The sequence below is a fragment of the Thamnophis elegans genome, chromosome 9 (assembly GCF_009769535.1).
Source record: "Thamnophis elegans isolate rThaEle1 chromosome 9, rThaEle1.pri, whole genome shotgun sequence".
Taxonomy (NCBI): domain Eukaryota; kingdom Metazoa; phylum Chordata; class Lepidosauria; order Squamata; family Colubridae; genus Thamnophis; species Thamnophis elegans.
The window spans coordinates 46003011-46027122 of NC_045549.1; the positions used below are offsets into that span (position 1 = coordinate 46003011).

At 37.7% G+C, this 24112-nt stretch overlaps 1 protein-coding gene across 10 annotated transcripts in view; it reads left to right on the forward strand.

Annotated features, from left to right (window-relative positions):
* Positions 1 to 15759, forward strand: part of PCM1 (pericentriolar material 1) — a 51580-nt gene extending 35821 nt beyond the window's left edge. For 8 of the 10 annotated variants that reach the window (XM_032223769.1, XM_032223775.1, XM_032223770.1 and 5 more), the window contains 15 exons: positions 2173 to 2345; positions 2430 to 2558; positions 3857 to 3977; positions 4952 to 5092; positions 5343 to 5476; positions 5803 to 5937; positions 6757 to 6921; positions 7999 to 8058; positions 8714 to 8843; positions 9934 to 10091; positions 10470 to 10545; positions 11440 to 11696; positions 11986 to 12078; positions 12194 to 12317; positions 14771 to 15759. In XM_032223769.1, coding sequence (XP_032079660.1) covers positions 2173 to 2345; positions 2430 to 2558; positions 3857 to 3977; positions 4952 to 5092; positions 5343 to 5476; positions 5803 to 5937; positions 6757 to 6921; positions 7999 to 8058; positions 8714 to 8843; positions 9934 to 10091; positions 10470 to 10545; positions 11440 to 11696; positions 11986 to 12078; positions 12194 to 12317; positions 14771 to 14796 — 1922 coding nt within the window. In that variant the 3' untranslated portion in view covers positions 14797 to 15759. The remainder of the gene's footprint in view (positions 1 to 2172; positions 2346 to 2429; positions 2559 to 3856; positions 3978 to 4951; positions 5093 to 5342; positions 5477 to 5802; positions 5938 to 6756; positions 6922 to 7998; positions 8059 to 8713; positions 8844 to 9933; positions 10092 to 10469; positions 10546 to 11439; positions 11697 to 11985; positions 12079 to 12193; positions 12318 to 14770) is intronic. The other 2 variants (XM_032223772.1, XM_032223774.1) reach the window with 2 other exon arrangements.
* Positions 15760 to 24112: the final 8353 nt, after the last annotated feature.

A 24112-nucleotide genomic window follows, 5' to 3' on the forward strand; every position in this document is an offset into this window, starting at 1 on the left:
CTTTTCTATTTATTTGCTTATTTAATTGTTGAATGTGCCTTTCATTACTTCAGATGACTTCTACGTACTACTGAAAGTTTTTTATCTACTTACTTGAATAGGTATTATTATTAAAAGATCACATGGCAGATACTGCAGATATGAAAGGTTTTTATGGCAGGGTACAAGTAGTATCATTTATATTAGATATACCAGTAAATCGGGCATATGTAGCTGTTTCTTGAGATCGTCAGTACATAACTATTTTTCTGTTTTTCTTGAACTGGGATTGAACCATGGTCATCAACCATGAGTACCTACTAACTTCCAAAAATATATAAGCTATAGTAAATAATGATAGTTTATTATACACTATTCGTACCTTAAAACCATCTAATTATGTGATCTTTTGAAAATCCAAACATTATGCAACATAGCTATAGATCTTAATATGTTGTTAATATGCTGGCAAATGCCTGAAATTCTCATTACTGGAAGAGGCTGGATGTTGCTTCTGGGTGAGGGAGGCTCAGTCCCCTTACCCAGTTCTCCTTTGCGCGCGGGCGCACACACACTCACTTGAATGCAGCCTTGCCTGCAATTCTCTTTACTGAGAGAGGCTGTATGTTGTTTCTACTGGTAAGCTGGAAGATGAGTGGTGCGTTGGCATCGCCTCTGCCTAGTTCCGCTATGTACTTTTTGCCCAGAGCTTCATCTCCTTCTGGTCGAAAAGTGTTTAGGAGCCCCATAGCCACTGGCCTGCATTGTCAAGTGTTTGGACTGTTCAGTTCTGGACTGCATGCCTACTCGGTGCTGCCAGTGCTAGGCCCTGGTGGGCGCTGCAGCTCTCGTGCCTGCTGTGCGAGCTAGGCGTATGGCTGCCATAGTTGCCTGGGGAGACTCTGCAGCTGCCTTGCCTTCCACCAGCAGGCAGGTCGGTGGAAGCTAGGGCATGCCGAGAGCTTGGCCCGTTGTGACTGCTGGCAAGCAGACATTGGGACAGAGTGCCCTCCCACTCGGCCCACACGCTCACAGCTTCCTGCACATAAAAAAAGACCTCCCTGAAAATAACCCCGAGTGCTTATTTCCCCCCACAAAAAAATAAGACCAGGTCTTATTTTCAGGGAAACATGGTAATTCTTAGGTGCAAGAAAATAAGTTTGTGCATCAAGTGGAATAGAGTTAAGACTTATCATTTAAAAAATGAAGGACCTGGATGAATTAATGTTTAAAAGAAAATTCATCATTGGATGTCTGTAAAATTGAACTTAGCAGAATTCAAGGGCAGATAAATCAACAATTTGAGATCTTGAATAAAAATTATAGCATAAAATATAGATAGCTGCCTACTTCTTCAGAGTCATGACACAGACATGAAGTAAAGAAACTGATTAGATCCATAAATGTCAGGAATGATTTGGTTCTCTTATGTAGTTTATAGGTGATAGGTGATATATATAATAATTTATGACTATGCTATCATTTTAGAAATTCACACATTTATAAAAAATAAATAAAAGTGACGTGATAGTAGGATATAGGGAAAATATTTGAGACATTTGGAAATAAATTTAAGGTATTAATATTTGGAGTTCAGAACATTGACCATGAGCTCGAATATCATTCCTTATTACAAATCCATTATGTGGTAATATGGTATGATAAATATAAATATCTGCATGAAGTTGGGATTTCAGTATTAAATTGGGGAATTCTTACTGAACTTAATTCTGTGTTTAAAATACGATTCACAATTGAATGGGAGAATGTATCTAATTGTGATTAATCATTAGTATATATGTCGGGGTCTGTGGTGTGACGTTTTTTGGCATTTTAGTTCTGCAAAGAGATGTGAGGAAATTAATTTGTTTTAGAAATGTAAATTAAGTACAAAATAACTTGGATTATATTTGGCATACTCTGTATTTCCTTCAAATATAAGGACTTTTCGTATTTTTAGCAACTGCCTCACCAAGATCAGGGAACTATAGGGTAATATCCTGCAGAGAATAAACCACTGAACAGAAATATCTCATTTCATTTCAAATATGAACTGAAGAATTTGCCTTCTTCCTAGAAGGTGTGACCATGCCACAACTGTGCTATATATTTTCCTCAAAACTTTTGTTGTAATAAAAAAAAATATTAAGATATTAACATAATGAGGATATTTATGTTTTTATCTTTCTGCAGAAACAGGCAGTGACCTTTCTATGTTTGAAGCTTTACGAGACACCATTTATTCTGAAGTAGCTACTTTGATATCTCAAAATGAATCTCGCCCTCATTTTCTAATTGAACTTTTCCATGAACTCCAGATGCTAAATACAGATTATTTGAGGCAAAGAGCACTGTATGCTTTACAGGTACTTGGAAAATTGTGATTTGAGGTTGCCTTTTTTTTTATTTCTGAAAAATAAAGTTCTACCAAAAACTATTGCTTTATGCAGGACATAGTGATCAGACATGCATCTGAAGATAATACAAGAGGAGAATGTCCAAAGCAACTGAACTCAAATGCCTGGATAGGATCAAATTCAGAGCTTACTCCCAGTGAAAGCCTTGCAACCACTGATGATGTACGTTATCTAAACCTTAGGATATTTTAAGATCAAATTTGATTTTTTACTTAACAAAGTTGTATTTTTTATTTTAGTTTTTAGCATAAAACTCATTGAACAATTAAATTTAAATTGTCCACTTTACTGAGTTACATATTGTATAAATGCAAAGAGCGAATTACACTCTTAAACTTTTGTGTAAAATATAGATAAAATCTTCTGTAAAACTTGAACTGTGAAGATCAGCTTGTTCTGACAGTGAGAACAATCAACCAATGGAACAGCTTGTCTTCGGATTTTGTGGGGGCTTCATCATTTGAGACTTTCAAGAAGAAATTGGTCTGCCATTTGTCAGAAATGGTGTAGGGTCTCCTGCTTGAGCAGAGGATTGCATTAGATTACCTATAAGGTCCCTTCCAACTGTTAATCTGTTAAATCGTATTATGTTAAACTTGAATTACTATGTCATCTAATCTTTTCTTAACTCTCATAACATCTTTTGTCCCTACTGTAACATTTGATCTTCATTCTAAGGGAGCTATCTTTTTTAAAAATCACAGGATGTTGTAGACTGCCATAGCTTCTTTCTTATTACATACTGATAGCTTTCTAAATGAATTTAGTATTTTGCTTTGACATTATTACTTAATTGTGAGAAGTGAGAATTGTTACTTCATAGAAACAAAATTGTGTTTGGTACAGAGATAGCAAGATGTTTGTCAGGTGTCCTAGGAATATGCAGAAGTCATTGATCTGGGAAATAAAAGGTCTGGACTATTTGGGAATGGTCTGTCCTGCCTCAGGGGAGTTTGGTGCTTTCCTGAAGCACATCTTAACCAGAAGCAGTTCAACATATTGCAGATGTGGCATGGCATTCCAAATAAGCAGATTTGTGTGGGAACAAAGGAAGTTTCCAGTTCTGATGTTGAATCATCCCTGGAAGAATACAGGCTGGAGCAGTTAAAGTCTCATTCTTTATTAGCAGTTTTTTGGTAGGAAAGGATATACTGCTCTTTCTAGCCATCCCCCCGCCCCCTCACACACAAACATAACATATATATGTTCAGTTTATGTAAGTGGTTGAAAGCTTGATCTTATTGAACACATTTACTATCTTCCCCAATCACACTATATGCATGTCCCATCAATTTCTATAATTCCTAATTAACAAGTCAGTATACCTGCAGGAAATCAAATTTGAGTAGTCGGTTTTAAAATACCTTGCTTAAAATTCTGGAATGGTAATGCATAAAATTTAAAAAAGACGATCGATTATGGAAAAGCATTGCCAAATGTTTGTGTTATGTCTCTTAAAGGAAACATTTGCAAAGAATTTTGACCAAGGTGCTTGCAGAGAATCTGAACAACATGATAGAGACAATGGCAGTACTAGATCTACATCTTCAAATTTTGAACCATTTGCTACTGATGATCTTGGTAAGCACCAACCTGAGAATTGCAATTTGCAATTCATTGAGATTGGAATACAGACAGTCCTCAATTAATTGTAACTGAGATCAGAATTTCCATCGCTATGTGATGCAGCACAAAGTGCAGTATCACATAATGGTGGTTTCAACAATTTCTGTTGCTTGGTACTGTTGATAGGTAAGGACTGTGCGGATCATTAAGTGATGATTTCATGATTTCGACTTTTGACTTCCTGCCATTTTCCCATTGACTTTACTTTTAGAAATCTGGCAGGGAAAATCACAAATTGTGCTAATGTGACAGTGTAATGCTGCAATAATTAGAAAACTGGGCCAGTTGCCAAGTACCCGATTGTGATCACAAGGGCACAGCACCAGCCAGAACTTGAGTAATGTTGCAAGTTTGAACAGTTGCAGAAGAAGTGATTGTTAAAGGAGGACCACCTGTTCTTGTTAGTTTCATGACCAGAACAATCGACTAGATAATGGATCTGTTACATTAATGTCCATTTTGGTACAGGTTATCCCGTTTTCAAACTTGCATATCTCTCTGCATTAAAAAACAAAAGAACTGTGATTGCCATCACATTCTATTTCTCAAATAATTAAGCAAGAATTATCCAGAGCAGTTTGGCTTTGGATACGGAGCATTGCCACAGCTTTATGGGGGAAAAAACATTTTATGCCTAATGGAATGACTTGGAGTTTGTACTCATTGTTACAGATTAAAGAACATAATTCTGTTAATATATGGAGCAAAATATTTTCTGTTAGGCATTAGCTTCAAAGTATTATACATCTCCAAAGTAGTTAGCTCCTTCATGCATTCAGTCATTAAGTCCCAATTACCCTAATTGTGATTTATCAACAATAGGTATACTTAAGAATAATCTTGGTTCCACTTTTTCCAGTTTTATGTTTAATTTGCACCTGGTAATATTTGTTTTTCATGTTTTATATGATTTTCTTGCCCACATATAGGCAACACTGTGATTCATTTAGACCAAGCATTGGCTAGAATGAGAGAATATGAACGGATGAAAATAGCTGCAGAGGGTAACCTTGAGTCCGAGGATGGTTGCTGTAGTAATCTCCAGACTGCTCCTTCTTCTAAATTGGAAGGTATTAATTTGTTGCATATTTCAGGGTATTATCTGCTATATTAGCATTGCTTATTGAATGTAAATGTTTTGGTATTTACTGTGCATGATTTGTGTAAAAAGGCAGTGACTATACACTTGTTATATTGAACTTTTTATTCTTCAGTATGCTTACTTATAATTTATGTAATCAAAGATCAGAAATTTTTATTTATATTGAAATTATATTTTTGTGAGGGGAAAAACATTAACATTAACATACTTTTTTAAAGGTTCAGATGCAGTTGAAAGCCATTCTGTACCACAGACTACTGAAGTATCTTCTATTCCTTGCCCCCGAATAGATACTCAGCAGCTGGATCGACAAATTAAAGCAATTATGAAAGAAGTTATCCCCTTTCTGAAGGTATTATAATGCTGATTTTAGTAAGTGCCAGTTAGAAAATAAGAATTTGCTCTTACAGAAACTTGTAGCTAGATTTTTTTTTAAAGAAGCAGCTGTTTCCCTCTGTAGAGAAGGTGATGCTTCACTTATCCAAAATAAAAGTGTTTCTTACCAAAATTAGGATATTTCCTCCTATTCTGTATTTTCTAAAGAAGTACCTGGTCGACTGAGCTCTGATCTTTTTCTTAGCTCTATTTATATGCAACTTATAATCAAGTTATGTAAACTAGATGACTTTTTCATACATACATCCTTAGCTTAAATAAATTAATCTCAACACTTTCTAGGAACACATGGATGAAATATGTACTTCCCAACTCTTGACTGTTGTAAAACGTATGGTCTTAACCCTTACTCAACAAAACGATGAAAGCAAAGAATTTGTCAAGATATTTCATAAGCAACTTGGTAGCATATTGCAGGCAAGTATACAATTTGTGAGCTCCGTAAAAATAGAGACTATTCTCAAAATCACTATGGTGCTGGTAAAGTTTTCGAAAGATTATTTTACCTTGATTCTGAAGTGAATGTTTCTGCCAGTGATGGCAGTTGTTTTTACCACTTCAGTAAATCTGTTTATAGAGCAACTAAGCTACTGAATCAAAGCTAAGCACTTTATAATTTCTTGAAAAATTAATATGAAAGAGATCTTAAATAATCTGGCAACTCAAGTATAAGTATGGAAAGTGCAATCCATAGCATTTGTCTGATTTGTAAATGCTGACACTTAAAATATACTCCTCTTTATAGCATAAAATGAATATTTTAATAAAACCTTTAATGAATCTTTTGAATTGTTACTTCAGGGGTTAAAAATGAAAATTATCCAAGTCCTTTTTAATATTTTTTAATGTTCATTTAAGGAGAAACATCTGTCAGAAGGATTGTGACATAACTCTCATTTCTTTTGACAGAGCTGCTTCGTGAACACTTGTCAAAATGCTTTCTATTTTTGCTTTAGAAATTGGTGCATTGATTAATTAATCAAATGAGGAGCATACAATCAGAAAATATCTGAAAAAAGTAGCATCTATCACAGTAGATATGCTATATTCCTTAGAACCTTGCTTACCCATAAACTCATTCAATGATTTTAGCTAAGCCTTCAAGCTAATATGTTAATTTATGAGGTAACGTTGAATAATGCTGTGTCAGCCACCTTGAATAATATAATCAGGAGGTGGGAAAGAATGAAAGTTAAACATAATCGATATATTAATTTTTTTTTCTTTTTTGGACAGGATTCATTGGCAAAATTTGCTGGTAAAAAGTTAAAGGATTGTGGGGAAGACCTTCTTGTTGAGATTTCTGAAGTCTTATTCAATGAATTAGCCTTTTTTAAACTCATGCAAGACTTGGATAATAACAGTCTGACAGCAAAGCAAAAATGTAAACCAAAAATAGAAGTAGGTGGAATGGCACAATCTTGCATTAAAGAGGCCAATATAAAATTTAATTTCATGTAATGTAAATATATTAATTTTGTTAATATATTTCAAATTTGATATTTTACTATGCATTCTCTTAGTGTCAATATTCTTCCTGAGGTCAAATGATATTCAGTTATGAAGTATTCAATTTTTCCCAATTGTTGGTCTTAGATATTTTCATTTGTAGCTCCCATTGTTTCCAAATAGCAGAGATAATGACTGGGGCTGATGGAGGCTGATCTGATAATAAATAAGAATTTATTAAGGGCCTCTATTTGAGAATTTCTGTTCAGCTTAGAAAGTAAGTCAGCTTCAAAATTAAACCATGTTCTTAATAAATGACATTTTGCATTCTTTCTGCAATAATGAAAACAAGCAGGCATATTTTGGAAATTAGTGTTCATGAATGTGAGGAAGGTTGTATATGTTGCTTTATTTTATTTGTCACTAGTAAGACTGCAGATGTCAAAGGTGCAGAAATTTTTCTGTTCTAATATCAAACAGAACATTAGAGTCTTACCATAAAGGTTTACTTTAGCTTACTATAATAGGACCACATCCTGTTATTTATGTCTGAGCTTTTTGTACTTTAAATTCTTTAGCTTAGTATATTATGTGTAGAATAGCAGAATAGAATAGTTCTTTGTGCCTTGATTTTTAAATTTATTATTGTTAATTAAGGTTTCACTCTGCCTTTTTCTTGGACATGACAAAAGTAAGATAAGGAGTTTTAAAATACTAGCATTACAATAGGATTTGAATCATCTGATATTTATATTTTTAAGTTATAAGGAAACTTAACCACTCATCTATATTCTCTGTCTTAGCAATCCAGAGCCTGCAGAACCAATCTAATAGCCAGTTCTAATAGGGCAAGCAACAGAAAACTAAAATATCTAGTTAAACAATATTGAAATACTTTAATTGTTACCAACTGAAAAGAAAATCACAGCAAAATGAATATATGGCTCAGAATTCATATCTCGATCTTATCTGGTTGTTGGTATTTAGTTTGAACAGAAGCCAGTATTCTTTCAAATTTCTATTTATTAGGTAAAAAAATCACTTGAAGAAGGAGTATGTTCATCTACTGAAGATATTGATGAAGACAAAGTAAGGATTTTTAAGCAATGAGGAATATGTCCTATTTCTTTATTTTTGCTGATTTTGTAATTGACAGTGTTTTATCATTTCTGATGAATACGATTAATTTTTAAAGATAAATTACCTTTTAAATTATTTATCTCAAATGATCAGAGAAATTATTTAACCTTTACACACAAACACATATACTCATACACTTATGTAGAAATGTGTTTAGGAGGTTGTTCTTACTTGGGGTGATGCTGGGGCTTTTATTGATTAATTTTTTAATACTGAGCGTGGCCTGCAAAATTAACCTAAATTCTTTTTGAGCAGCAGTCAAACTAGATATTTCTTGGAGGTTCATAAGCAAAGAAAAACAGTTCCCGCAGTGTGTGTGTGTGTGTGTTGCTGAATAGGTTCTTCCACATTAAGGAGTTTTCATATTCTTTACTCCAAGATTACACACACACACACACACACACACACACACACACACACACACACACACACACACACACACACACACTGCGGGAACTGTTTTTAAGAAGTATCTGAAGAGATGATAAAATTTGAATTGTAAAATTTTTTATAGAATAGACATAGGATTCATCCCTTTTTTCACTAAAAATAAATCTTAAGCAATTAAAACTTTTATTTTGTATAACAATGTGTTTGTTTCTAGGACAAAGATGAAACTGAAACTATTAAGCAAGTTCATGAACCTGAAATATTCAGCAGAGAAATTCCAATCAGTACAAGATCAGATCCTTCTGATCAGGAAGAAGAGAGTGAAAATTGTCCAGTCTCCATAAGTAAGCTTCTTTAATGACTTTGATTATAATTTCATGTAATCAAGCATCTACATTAGTGGAATGAAAGATCACTAATTCTGTTTCTAGTTTGTTATAGATAAATTGCTATTTGCTAAATAAATAAATATAAATAAATGTATTTACATGTTTGTCAATCCAGTTGTTAAATGTATCAGGTAGATTATTACACCTATTGAGCCTGAGCTATGTTTAAGATGACATGCGATAGATGCTAGTCTAAACTAAAGTCATGATGATTAGATTGGCCCTTGAGCCTGGTTTAACAGTTATACTTACATTCTAAAGTTGATTAGGTGCATGAAAAGAACTGTTCCCACAGTATTCTTTCATTCCTGTGTTTCCAGTAGGAAATGAAATACACTTATAGTCATTTTTAATATTGTACTGCACATACCATTATTGCTGAACATTTGTAGCTTCTTTGTATAATAGGCTTAGACTTCCATCCAGTCTGTACTTACTTGGGTGGATGCTATATTGCACATTCTGGATAATTAAAATAAACATATAAAATTATGCCATTAGATATCCATCTATGATGCACAGCATTAGCCTTTCTCACTATTCAGTGTTTAAAATATTGTGCATAATTGCATTTGTAGAATCAAGGCTAGAATCTAAAGACTCAAATAGCTAGCTTTATATTTCAAAGGAGTCTTTGATTTTATATTTCTTGAGCCCAAATAAATCCCTTCTCCCCTGTTTAATGTCTCTTGATAGTTTATTTTGAAACAGAAGATTTAGGATTTTCAAAATTTAAACTGGAAACAGGCCATTTCAGAGGACTTTGGAATGTTCTATGTCCTTTTAGACTAGGGGTGTCAAACTGGTGGCCTGTGGGCCAGATGCGTCATGCAGGCCACACCCACCCCAGCTCCACAAATGGGAAAAACATCACAAAATGTCACATGGCAGCAATGTGGTGACAAGTTTTACACCCATGCTTTAGACTATGCTAAACTCACATGGGGGTAAATAACAACCTAAGGCTTTTAACATTTGTGTTTCTATGTATGTATTTAGCCATTGTGGTCTATTTTATAATTGGAGTATATTTCACACATTCTAGGCTTATCTAAAGCAGAAACTCAGGCTCTCACTAATTATGGAAGTGGAGAAGATGAAAATGAAGATGAAGAAATAGATGAATTTGAAGAAGGACCTGTAGATGTTCAAACCTCCCTCCAGGCAAATAATGAAACTACAGCTGAAAACGAAGAAGAACAGGTATTGAGAGAATGAGTGTGTGTTGCTGCTAGACAGGTTTTCATACTTTGGAAAAATTTATTAACATAATTATTGAGAAAATCTAGAACTATGCACTTGTAAAACTGTAAAATTTAGATTTGCTAAGTAAGAATACAGTCTTTTCAAACAGACTGGAAGATTGATGGGGATTTTTAATCGGTAATAATATAATGTTTTAGAAACAATGGATTTAAATGAATGAATATTTTCCTGCTTGCTAAACTAGTTGAAGCTAAACATTACTATTAACACTAAATTTAAGATTCTTTATATGTTTCATGATAAGATTGTAGCTTTAATTAATACTAAGTAATGTTTAAATGAGTCAAAATAGTAAATAAATTTATTTTGTCACAGATTTCACAGTCCATATCAGAAAATCCAAATGTGTGTCAGACTTTATCTTCTGAGCAAGATTCTGTAAATAGTAAAGGTAAAATGAATATAGAAAAACTTATTTACAAGGCATTTTTTTTGTTCTTAGGAAAAGAATCATCTGAAACTTTTGTGCATTTGAATGATACTTGATTTGGGCCGGGGTAGAAATACAGAAATGCACTCATAAAAATAATTGCTTGTTTATGTTAATTATACGGAAGTTAAATAAAAGCTAGGTATTACTCATCAGTGTTTATTTTATGAATACTTTACATTTATTAAATAGAACACAAAGGATTCTATGGCATGGCAGATCTCTTCAGAGCTTATTAAGTGTATCCTGCTTTTTCAGAGCTTAAGATTTCACGCTTTTAGACTTGAAAATATAAGTAACATTAACAGGATCTACATTTATTTTGGCTTTGTTAAATAGATAAAAGAAAATTAATTAAATAGTAGAAGGAGAAAAAGACAAAGATGGACAAAACAAGTTGATCTTATGTTTTTGCTTAGAACACTTCCTATTAATTATTTCTGGGCCACAAGTAAACATCTGCTGTTTCTATATAAATTATTATTATTATTTTGCTTATTATTCAAAGTATTATGTTGTAATATATTTGTAGCGTGAATTCTTGGTGAAGTCTGGATTCAGAGTATAAACTAATTGACAAAATGACACAATGTGTTATACTTTCAACCTCTAAGACTACAATCTTGGACCATCTTAACAATTAATATGTCTAACTGAAGTCAGCATATTGAAGTTTTGAGTTAGTTATAGCAGATCAGTTTTAAATTATTCAACATGATCATTTCTATAAAATATATGTATCTTAATGTAGCCTTTTGAAATATTTTCCATATTCATGAACTTTTGTGTGTGTGTAAACTGTTAGAAAATCCCAGTCCTTGCAAGCAACATAATCAAATATTGTTTGTTTTTCAGATGATCAAAATATACCTGCTATTGTACCTCAATATCTTAATCTTACAGAAGAAAATCAGTCCTTAGTTGTTAGAGTTGCTGAAGATTTTAATGCCAGCATTATATTAGCTACAGAAAAAACAAACTCTCCATTAACAGAAAATGAAAACCAAGCTGTAGATGCAATATGTGGAGACTCAAAATCATCATCAGGAACACCTGAAAGCTCTGTAGTTGGCAGTCCTGATACAGAATCTCCTGTATTGGTTAATGAATATGTATGTAGTGCTTTTGTCTTTTAAATATAATATAAATATATGATATGAGCCTCAAGAATGCATGGTTGGAAAATTGTCTACCTAGAATGCTTCTTTTGGATTAGAATTTTATTGTTTAGTTTTAGTTTAGTTTGGTGACATTGGTTCTACTGAAAGATTATATCTGTTCATAACAGGAAGTGGTCATTAAGTAATTATTTTCATGAAAAATGTTTGGGGGACTTTCTTGAGCTCTTGAAAGTCAAGCTATACATTTTACAGATAAATAAATTTAAAATATTCTCTATAGGAAACTGGTTCTGGAAATGTGAGTCAGAAATCTGATGAAGATGACTTTGTAAAACTTGAAGACATACCGCTTAAACTTGCAGTCTACTCAGAGGTAAATATTATGCTAAGAAATGTACAAAACAAAAAGGTTATTTTTAAGAGTATAGTATAGAACAAGTGGACAAAGCTAGTAAATTGTGAGAATTACTCTTTTGATCCATTTTCAGGAAGAACTAATGAAAAAAATGATGTCAGAGTCTCAGTCAAATAGTATCACTGAAGAAATTCTAGCTGAAGCAGAAAGGCAGGGTGAGGAATTAGTAGGAGATCCTCAGATGTTGAAGGAACCTGGTGAGAATCTTTGATTACTTTAGTTATGCTTATCCTACTCATGCTGATACAATTAGTTTACTTGATGCAGTTTGTAGACTTTAAAACTATGGTAGGAAAAGTTGGATAAACTTTTTTTAAAATTTTTTATTTTTATTAACAAACATGTAAAATATACACACACAAAACTTAGACGTACACCACATTTGCACAGTACAATATGAACAGGAGCTTCCTGTTCTTTCTAATAGCAATTATCAATCAATACCATTCACCTTATATTATTTCCCCTTCTATTGTATTTCATTTGGATTTCACCATTCTTAACCCTCTTATTTTACTCATAACTATTATTTTTTTAGTTTTTTTATATTCCTTCATTGATTCTTGTTTCTTTCCTCCATCCACCTATGACATTTATCCCATATCTGGTAGAATTCTGATTCTTCTTTTCCCTGGATTTCTTTAGTTAGCTTGTCCATTTCAGCACAATCCATAACCTTTCTTATTATTTCATCTTCGCTTGGAATTAATTTGTTTTTCCATTTCTGGGCAAAGGCAATCCTTGCCGTCGTAATTATATGTAGTATTAAATACTGGATTTCTTTTTTGTATTTCGCAGACATTATTCCTAATAAAAAAAGCTTCAGGTTCCCATTCTATTTTAACTCCTGTTATTGCCTCCAGCCAATTTTTGATCCTTTTCCAAAACATTTTAGCCTCCTCACAGGTCCACCATAAATGGTAATGGTTCACTGACAAAAGGGCGAACGACAAAACCGCGCCCGACTAAACCGCGTCGCTGACGTCATCAACAGGGCGACAACAGTACGGAGAAAGAAGCACGCTGTAAACCCTAAACCTAAACTTAAACTCTAAACCTAAACCTAACCCTTAACCTAATCCTAAATCTAACCCTAAACCTAACCCTTAACCTAAACCTAAACCTAACCCTTAACCTAACCCTTAACCTAATCCTAACCCTTAACCTAACCCTAAACCTAACCCTTAAGCTAACCCTAAAGCTAACCCTAAACCTAACCCTTACCTTAAGTTAAATCGGCTTTCTTTCAACGCGCTATTTAAAGCGCCCTTCTTTCTCCGCGCTGGCTGTTGTCGCCGCATTGATGATGTCAGCGACGCGGTTTAGTCGGGCGCGGTTTTGTCGTTCGCCCTTTTGTCGGGTTACGAATGGTAATATGTTCCATGTATTGATTCACATTTCCAACATTTTGGGGCGATGTTTGTTAAGATTTTAACTAACTTTGTTGGTGCCAGGTGCCATCTGTAAAGCATTCTGTATTTTATAAACATTTTTAGTTTTGTTCTGCATTCAGACTTAAAGCATTTTTGTTATTAACTGGAATAATATGCTTATTTCTATAATAGATTGATGACTTTAATTATCATAAAAAAGTAAGAGGGGGTTGTTATACTTGAGTGGCAAATCATCATGAATCCCCAGAGTTGAAGGCAAGACTGGGAAGTGAAAGAAACTTCCCAGAATATGTCAATAAGAAACAATTCCCGAATCATTGCCCAACAGAACTATACAGTGAAATGACCAGGAATCAAGCTCAAGTTGGAAAACACTTACATTTTATAATTTGTCTTGCTATGGTTGTGAACCAGTTAACAAAGTAAAATTTAGTTGAACAGGTTCTGTCCTTTCTTAGAAATGTACAAAATTCACTGGCCTAGAGAACTCTGGAATATTCCATTTCCATTCTAGGCCTTCTTATTTTTCGGTTTTTAAATTATTTGTATCCTCCCTTTATTATTATTTTTACAAATAATTCAAAGTTATGAACATACCCAATGTACCTTCTTCCTCCTATTTTCCCCATAACAACAACTTGGTGAAGTGAGTTGGGTTGAGAGAGCGTGACAGGCCCAAAGTCACCTAGCTGGCTTGTATGGCTAAGGTAGGAATAGAACTCATGGTCTCCTGCTTTCTAACTTGGTATCTTTACCACTAAATTAAACTATTTCCATAGATATTCAATAACAAACAAAGAAACAATTCAACCTTCAAAATGCTGCCCGTTTAAAAAAGTTACTTCTGGAAATTTTTGAACTATCCCCTAAAAACCTGGTTAGGAGGTGGGTCAAGGATGTTCAGGAGAAAGACTGGAACTTTCTAGAATTTCAATTTCAATTTCAACATTCTGTTCTAGATGGACAAATTTTGCACAGTGATAATCTATTTTGTTTTCTATTATTATTGAATTATTAAACTGTTTCTGATGTACCCAAAATTATTACCTATTTACATTGATGGAAATACACTTTGATATGTATTAATTGTAGGGAACAATAAACTCCCATCTTCACAATGAGAATAATGAACATGTGGTCTGAGCATACATATATTTGTTGACTATAGTTTATAAAACACCTTTGTTAAAGCTGGTTTCAGTACAAAGATGTATTTTGTATTGTTGATGAATAGTTACTTTGTTTTCTTTTTTCAGAGATTGTTGGAGCTCAAAGCGCATGAAAAGGACCTCTGGAATGTTTCTGTGGCCTAATTCATTGATAAATACAAATAGAAAATCACTACTACGTTTCATGTGTTCTAATCTGTATAAAATGTAAAGTAGTTTTTCACACACTGCCTTTTAGAATAGGCTTGCTAATTTTTTCTCATAAAAGTTCAAACAGCTAAACTTTCAACCTGGCTGCAGTTCTTATGTTTTTATTATTGTGATTTTAGCAATTTTACCATGTAGTTTTAAATAAAGTTTGACTTGTATGTAGGTGTGTTTTGAACAATGCTATATGAAGCTAAGATGAGCCATGAGTAATAGTAGAGTCAAGGAAAAAGTGTTGATTTTTAAAAATTATTGCTAGTTTGTTTATAAAAGTGTTACTGAGTTCTCATCATATGATAATAGGTGTGATCCAAAGGTGCTCTTCAATGTTTTGCTCTTCTTGCAATAGCAGTAGCATATTGGGGTACCTTCAAAAACTGACAAACTTACTACAGTAAATCCTGAGCTATAATTATTTTATCAGAAAAATTTACGGGGAAAGAGAGAATGAGGAGTAATAAAAACTATATTAAAAAGATCAGATTGAAATGAAATGAAAATATTTTTCTAAATAGTGGTCATAATAATAATAATATCTTAGCACATATAACACAATAATAAATCTTTGCCTTTATAACAGATGTTAGATCTCTAATGATTGCTCTCTCAACCATTTCATTGGTCATCATAAATCTTTAACTCAAAAATGGCTACATGGCTGAGGTGATTGCCTGTGGATATCGTTTGGGGTGAGTATCCCAAACCAATGTCAGCTTTGTATGTGTGTGTAAGAACTGACCAACTTACTTACTCCCTTACACCATCTCCACCAAACAGTTGTATATACAGTACCTTCTTTTTGATTAAATGGACTAGCTCCGAAAATGTAAGGAAAGTTAAATATATTAAATATATTGTTATTTCAACCACTTCAGAATTCTTCACCGATTGTTTTTTGTACCCTTTAGAAACTGTTTCTTCTGAATACAACTGTTCACCTTGTGATGAAATATTGTGTGGAAATATATCTAAATCCAGAGTCCTCTGTTCCCAAAATTGGAATGATAAGAATGTTATTTTTGTTACAAGAGTATGAAATTTCTTCTTGCCATGCATGTGCAGGACAGCACTAATGCCTAATTTTGTTCTATGAAAATACCAACGATGCCTTGCCAACCTGGATAGAATGTATTTGAAATAATGTATTCCTTTTGATGTGTCTCATAAGCAAATGTTCCCCTTGTAAACACACTTTGATTCCACTATGTAAAATCAGATGTTGCCTTAAAAGTCTATTGCTATTCAAGTGAATGATGCACAGAGTGGATCAAAATATTTTAAGGCAAAAAGGGCAGTGCCTTCAAACATCCCTGGGGTTGGGAAATGAATACTTTTAAAGATTAACATATTAAGTATTTAATTGTATCTTGTTTAGTCTTAGCTCAATTCAGAAGTGCAAATGCACAAATTCTTCTGCTTTCAGAAGACTGTGTGTCTTTGTTTATGCTTAAACTTGAGTAGCAACAAGAACATTCCACTCAATAGAAACCAAAATCAGGTACTTGGTAAAAATGCCGTGGTCTTCCATTAATAAGATGCAGAATATTGCAAAATGCAGTCATCTAGAAGTCTCACTAAGAAATGAATATTGATGTATATAGCAAGGGAAATGAATTGAAAATGTGTTACAAATTCCCAGAGAATTAGCAATGAGATCCAGCCCTTAGCATTGCATTCAGTAGAGATGGAAATAGCATCAACACATATATTTTCTTGGAAAGCTTCTTTGATCCTTTTTATGGCTTAGCATAATTGCATGGCTAGCCATCAGGTCAGCATTCCTCAGTGGAGTACCTCCTATCATTTTGCTACAAATCAACAGTGTGCACTGACTTACCAGTATCATGAACTTGGTTGCATAGCAAAAGTGGTAGTATGGTAGTAATAAACATTTGGTGGGCTCCAGACTGGGAATTGGCTGTAATGGTAAAAGTTTAGATAACTAGTTCTTAAAGGAATTTTACCTTGTTCAAGTTCTTAAAAAGAGTCTAATTAAGATTCTTGACTTAATACAGGGGGTGTCCAAACTTGGCAACTTTAAGACTTGTGGATTTCAACTCCCAGAATTCCCCAGCTGGCTGGGGAATTCTTGGAGTTAAAGTCCACAAGTCTTAAAGCTGCCAAGTTTGGACACCCCTGACTTAATAGGTTGAATAGCAGACTCTGTGCAGGAGGATATGTGGCTACCCCCAAAAGAGCTCTTAAGAATGTATAGCCTGCAATATGTGTATGCACACACACACCTAGCATACACTATTTGGAAAGACTAAAGAGAACATTCAGCAGAAGTCACTACATTTTGAAAACCACCTTCAGTATGTTTTTTTTAAAGGAATAAAATAAAAGCTCAATTCAGTCTCAAATTTAAGTAAGTATTGGTCGAGGTTGCTTCTTGAAGCTTGCATTGCTCAGTTTTCTGATCAATATTGTAATGACTTCCTTAAGAGAGCTCAATAATGAGATTTCCATCCTCCTTTCTCATTCCCTCGGTCTGTGGGTCAGAAAAGCTCTTTATATTTCCTCTTTTTTAATGCCTAGGAGACAAGAAGTGGGCGTTGTTACCTAAATGGATCCTCCACACTTCAGAAGAAATAGGCACTCTAGCACAGGCCTGTCAAACTGGTGACCCATAGGCCGGATGCGTCACGTGCATGCCATGCCCGTCCCAGCTCCACAAAGGCAAATGTCACGATACATCACATGATGCTATCGAGTTTGACACCTGTGCTCTAGCAGAAAAATTTCCCCACTTTTGAAGCACGATCCTTCATTACCATATTGAGTGTATTTCTATATTACTGTACCTGTTTACCTACAAAATGCAAAAAGGGCCCTGACATTACAATATGGAATACATTACTTTTTCATAGTTTTTCTTCAACATACATGTTTTTCCTAGGTTTACTATTTTTTAAATTCTTCCATAGCATCACAGTGTTTCCAAAGCCATAAAGGTTTGATGATAAATTAAGTCTGCTGTGTTATCCCAGAAATGAGACTACTGGTACGGTGGCCGCTGCTCCTGGCTACTACCAGCATGGCCGTACCCGGCCGTACCACATGGAACCCACCACTGGTTGTACTTAAAAGTTGAGTGGCTACTTCCTTCTCTATTTCAGACTAGTGCTTTGTGTAACTGGAGACCCTTTTCAGTGTGTAACATGAGGGCAGAGGTTTGTGGTTGACCTATACTCTGCTGTGCTCCATTATTAGTGAATGCTTCCTAGAGCCTTGAACTACAATGGCCATCATCTGCCACATAGGCTGTAGCTCCAATGCATCCACTGAAGGACCAACAGTGTAATTATTAAACAGACCATAATTTGGAAAGGGTCACATTGTTTTATGAAGTCAAGCTGATTTAGTTGGAGCTAGTGTGGAAGATAAGGGTGGTGGTGGTGATATAACTACCTTCTAATAGCATCTGTCCATTAATAAGGTAATCTTCACTTATGTATCTGGCCTAGAACAGTTAGCCTTTTTAATTTTGTGGGATAATTCTGATTTCCATTCTTTAAAATGGAGCAGGACCTGGGTGAACTAGCAAGAAATAAGCCAACTGTATATGTTGTTCTGGCATGTTGTAACAATATCCTTGGATGTAGTAAATTATCTAGGCATACGGGCCCTTGCCAGATAGCTAGACCGAAAGAAAGCGGAGATCATTGATTGCATTAAAGTGTGGGTGGTTAATTGTAAACCATGGATTAAGGATAGCAGAATGCAAGCCAAGACAAAAAATTGTCGATAAGCTAATTAGGCATTGTGTTGAACACTATAAACCCTTTAGCCAGTTTAAGTTTGCAGAGTAAAGATGCTCTGGGAATTAAGCTGAAACAGAACTGGTCCTCACAGAGTAAGAAATGTTAAAATCAGAAGATTTAGGCATTCAAAGATTAATTCGTGAAATTTAACATTTTTGGGAATTCACTGGGTACAGAATGTACAGAATGAGACATGTCATTTAGGAAACGGCTTTTAGGAACATAATTCTGAATATTTTTTATCAGGGGTGAGGTGTGGGGGCTAATGGGAGTAGCCAGTCTTTGCTTCCTTTTGAATGGACATTGATTTTTTTCCCTCTGATGTATACACAATGTACAAACAGCATGGCCGTGGAACATATCAGAGTCCACTCTCAAGATCTTAGGAATGCAAAGATACAAGTATAAAATCTATGTACAATTTAACACTCTAGGAAGAATTGCTTTGCAGAGATGCTAAGTTCTCAATAGAGGTGGAGGTAGCATCCATGCATGGGTTGACATTGTCCGCCTTCTGATTGGACTGAGTCTGATTAAAGATAGTTAAGACATGCCCCTTGCTGCTAGCCTTACCCAGCTTTTCGACTCAGTCCACTTCAAAGGATGGTTGTGTCATCGTTAGCTCCTGAAAAATTAATTATTAAGACTGTAGATTGAAAAACTTGCATTGAGCTTATCTCCCATTAATTGCCTGAATTGAGAATTGGATTGTTTGTTTCTGGCTGTCAATCAGGCTGGAGTGAAAGGGCCTGTGCCCATTGCTCACCTGGTGAGGCATTTGGCTGTCCAACGACACTTGACAGAGCGGGAGAGAGTGTAGCACTCTGTGCCACAAAAGGAGGCACAGATCCCCGCTCCGTGACCAGTTGGGTGAGAGATCGCAATTCTTGATAATTAAGCCACAACTGCCTTTCCTTCGTCAGAGCCTTTGACAGCTAGCCGGAAATGCCTCAGCTCAGGTGCCTGGTGTCGGTGAGCTGTTGGCAGCCTCAAAAGCTTTGAAACTTCAGCTTTCGTGCCTTGCAGAGAGAGTTGAAGTGAGCGCAACGATCGTCAGGCTTGCTTTTGCTGCGGGAGCTCTGAGGCAGTCAGATCGTCATCGTGCGGCTCTTTTGACAGCCTTTGTTCCCTCGTGGTTGAGCTTGCGGGTGGTGATTGCAGAGCAGCTTCCAGAGGGCGCATAAGTGAAGAAAGCCGCAGGGGAGCGCAGCAAGCAAGATTCAGCATGCCTTGACCATCAGCCTCAGGAGATCGAGTTGTGAGCCTCCATTGTAACAGCCACTCAAGAGGCCGTTAAAAAGGGCACGAGACGCCATTTTGGTTGTTGTCACTGCTGTCAAAAGAGGCTGCTTCTGCGTTAAACACCAAGGCCCCAGTCAATGCTGAGGGACTCACAAGCCCTAGTGCAGTACCTTCTGATCAGGTGCTCCTGATTACAGTGGAACCCTCTCCCACCCAAGACCATAAGGGGTGCAAGAGGGCAGAAAAGTCAACTGGCCATTCCTCCAAAGACAAAAAATCCTCAAAGTCAACATCCCGGTTTGACAAGGGGAAAGACAAGGCAGCTGATAAGCAGAGCTCCAAAGCTATGAGTCATAGGCCTCCCTTTGCCTTTTCACGAGGGGATCAGGTGTCACAGGCCAGTAGTAGATCTTTCCAGCTTTCCCCTATTAGATTGGAACAGGATCCTGGCCCTTTCAGCCCGCTGTTTCCAATCAATACTTCAGGCCTGTGAGGGTCAGGCACTGAACTCCAAGGGCACATCCTGCATGATGTCCAGATGGGGACTATGGGCAACAGGCCGGTTGAGACCATGTTCACCCCTACAGCGGCTGGGCTCCACCCAGACATGAAACTGCCTTCCATGGCTTTGCCCAATATTCAGGACATAATAACAGCTGCCATTAGCCAGGGCATAGCTGAGGGCCTACAGCAGGGGTCTGGAGCAACCCCACCAGTGGCTCATGTGGTTACACCATGTGCAGTTCTAGCTTCAGCTGTACAGAGGGGTTTATCACCGGCTAGATCTCAGCGTAGTCAGTTTCCTGTGTCCGAAGATGGGGAGATAAGGACACAAGAGTCTTCTGGAGATGAAAAGGCTGTCCCAGAAAAGGCCTCTTTCTTGGGTTTGTTCCAGACTGCCCACTTCAAGACTCTGCTAACCAAAGCCAAGATTTAGGCCACCTTTGGAGCACTGCACCAGCACCTGCAGTAGCTTCTACCTCGGCTGACACTTTTTTTACAGAATAGACGGTGGAAATGGAAACCGTTCCTGCCCCAAAGCTGTTTCTTGATGTGGTGCAACAACAGTGGGTGTCCCCCAACATCGGGCCCTACTCCATCATCTATTGACAAAAATTTTTACAACATGGCCAATGACCTGGGACAGCTCTGGCAAGTTCCAATGATCGACGCCCCGATAGCAGCATGGCGACCACCATGCCAGGATCGCAGGAGGAGGTCCTCAAACTGGAGGACAAGAGAGCTGACCTCACAATGCAGCGCAGTCATCAAGCGGTGGCTTGGGCAGTGCGGGCTTCAACCACTGCATCCTTCTTCTCACGGCTGTGCCTCTTCTGGCTCCAACAGCTCCAGCAGAGAATTCCAGCCGAATTCCACTGATTCGAGAGCCCATCAGGATTTGAATAAGATCGTGGTGGCAGTCCAATTCATGGCCAATGCTACTCTTAATGCCACAAGATTCACATCCAGGGCCATGTCTGCCCCATCTAACGCCTGCCACTTACAAAGGGGAGTCCCTGTTTGGAGAGGCTCTAGAGCCGCTTCTTATAGAGAACAAAGATAAAAGAAAAATTCTCCCCTCAGTTTCCAGGAAAGCCCCCCCCCCCTTACAACACCATATACCAGGAGAAAGCCCTTTCGGATGCAGGACTATGGTACCTCTTTTTGAGGCCACGATTATGGTTCCCCAGGTTTCAGGGACCGGGGGGGGGGGGTATCACCAGAGACAGAGACAGCAGTCCTATAGATGGGCAACCGGACCAAGAAGTCCTATTGGGGGGGCGGAGGTCATGGTTTCTGCAAGTCATAGGTCCCACCAAACCTACATACCCATAAGGGGGCTTTTAGCATTTTTCGCAGACTGATGGGACGAGATTACCTCCGACGACTGGGTAAAATGTACCATTAGGTCAGGCTTAGTTCTAGAATTCCTCTCCACATCCCTGAGTTTCTTTATTCATTGCCCAGTGTCCCGCAATCTGGACAGACAAACCCTAATGATTTCAGCAATTCAACACCTCCTGGACATCAGGGTTGTGCAACTGGTTCCAAATGACCAATTACATCAGAGTTTCTATTCTATTCTTTTTCTAATTCCCAAAGTCTCAGGGGGTTGGAAAGCAATTCTAAACCTAAAATAGCTCAACCATCATTTAAAATATTGGAGGCTTAAAATGCATTCTTTGCATTCTATTCTAGCAGGGGTGTGGGAAGGTGACCTCCTAACATCCATTGACTTGACAGAGGCTTACCTGCACATCCCTATTCTGCCTGAACACCTCAAATTTCTGAGGTTCTATTATGGGGGCGGCACTATCAGCACAAGGCCCTGCCATTCGGCCTTCTGCCCCCCCGGGCATTCACCAAGGTGCTGGCAGCATTGGCAGCACATCTGAGGATTTGCCCATGCATGTCCAATGCTACCTTGATGATATGTTGTTACAATCCTGATCACTATCTAGAGCAAGGCAGGACTTAAGAGGTAATAATATGCACCTTGGAGGCCCACGGGTTTTCTATAAACAGAGACAAAAGTCATCTTGAACTCACCACCTGGATCTTACATCTGGGGGCGTGGATTGATTCTATTTCTGGGCAGGTTTTCCTGTCACAGGATAGGCAAGCAAATATTAAACAACTGATTGGGGAGGTATTGAATCAGTGCAGGGTCTCCCTAGCCACCTTGTCCTGCTTGCTGGGGAAAATAGTGTTGGCTATCAACATCATGCCTTGGGCACGCCTACACACTAGGAACCTACAGTGGTTTCTTTTACACTTTCAGAAGGCATGCAGGAGTACATCACTGGTGGAGGTCACTGTTCCCATGGATGTCCTCCACTCTCTCTGCTGGTGGAGGTTGACGGCCATCACCAGGGCTGCAACTTCAGAGTCATTCACAGGGTGATGGTTACCACGGACACCAGCCTGTACAGCTGGGGGCCCATCTGCAGGTGCAGATGGCCCAGGAACAGTGGGATCAGGTGGACAGGACTCACAACATAAACTGGTTGGAACTCAGAGCCATCCACCTGGCTCTCCAGAGGTTTCTCAGCACCATTGCAGACCAACACGTGTTAGTCTTGATGGACAATGTGGCCGCCAAAGTCTATGAACCGTCAAGTCAGCACAAAGTCCAAGACACTCATGAAGGAAGCCAAAGAACTGGGCCTCTGGGTGGAGAGGCACTTGGCTTTGTTGACATCAGAACACATTTCAGGGGTGGCGAATGTTCAGGCCGACTGGCTTATCCGAGTCAAGGGGGACTATGGGAAATGGTGCCTCCATCCTCATCTCTTCCAACTGATCTCAGAGCACATAAGCTTGCCAGTTGTGGACCTGTTCACCACCCCAGACAACACCCAGACCCCCGCTTCTACGCAAGGTTTCAGACACAAGGGGCGGAGGGGACGGATGCTCTCAGGTGTCGGTGGCCCCCTGGCCTTCTTTTTGGTTTCCCCCCGCTATCCCTAATTCCTCGGCGCTATGCAAGGTGATCACCAAAAGGGCAGAGGTGATTCTGGTTACCCCTCATTGGCCGCATCGGCCATGGTTTGTCGACCTACAGCGCTTGTTGGTGGCCAGACCCTGGTGGATCCCTCAGGCCAAGGGTGCCCTCAGCCAGGGGTCGCTGGAGCATCGGGACCCTCAGTGGCTCCAGTTGACCACCTGGTGCTTCAGCAGGACTCTCTTGAGGGAGGACAATTTTTCCTCTAGAGTCATTGGCACAATAAAAGCCTCCAGGCGGCCTTCCATGGTCTGCATATACATGGCGTAACTTCTGTAAATGGTGTGAGGCCAAGACCATTCATCCTACATCTGCTTCGGTACCCCAGGTATTGGAATTTTTCCAAGATGGGCTGGAGAAAAGGCTATCACCTAATACACTAAGGAGGCAGGTAGCAGCTCTGGCCACTATTCTGACTTGGTGGGGGGGGGGGCAACCTTTATCCGATCACCTGACCATGAGGAAGTTCTTAAAGGGTGCAGTCAATTTGAACCTACCAGTGGTTCATTGCTACCCATGGGATTTGTCAAAGATTTTATCAGCTCTAATGGGGCTCCCTTTTGAACCTCTACGCTCTGTGGAACTGCAGTTCTTTATGTGGAAAGTTGCCTTCCTGGTGGCTATCACCTCCGCAAGGAGGATTTTGGAACTGCATGCTCTATCAGTGAGGGAGGACCTTAGGCACTGACAGAGTAGTCCTACAGGTGGACC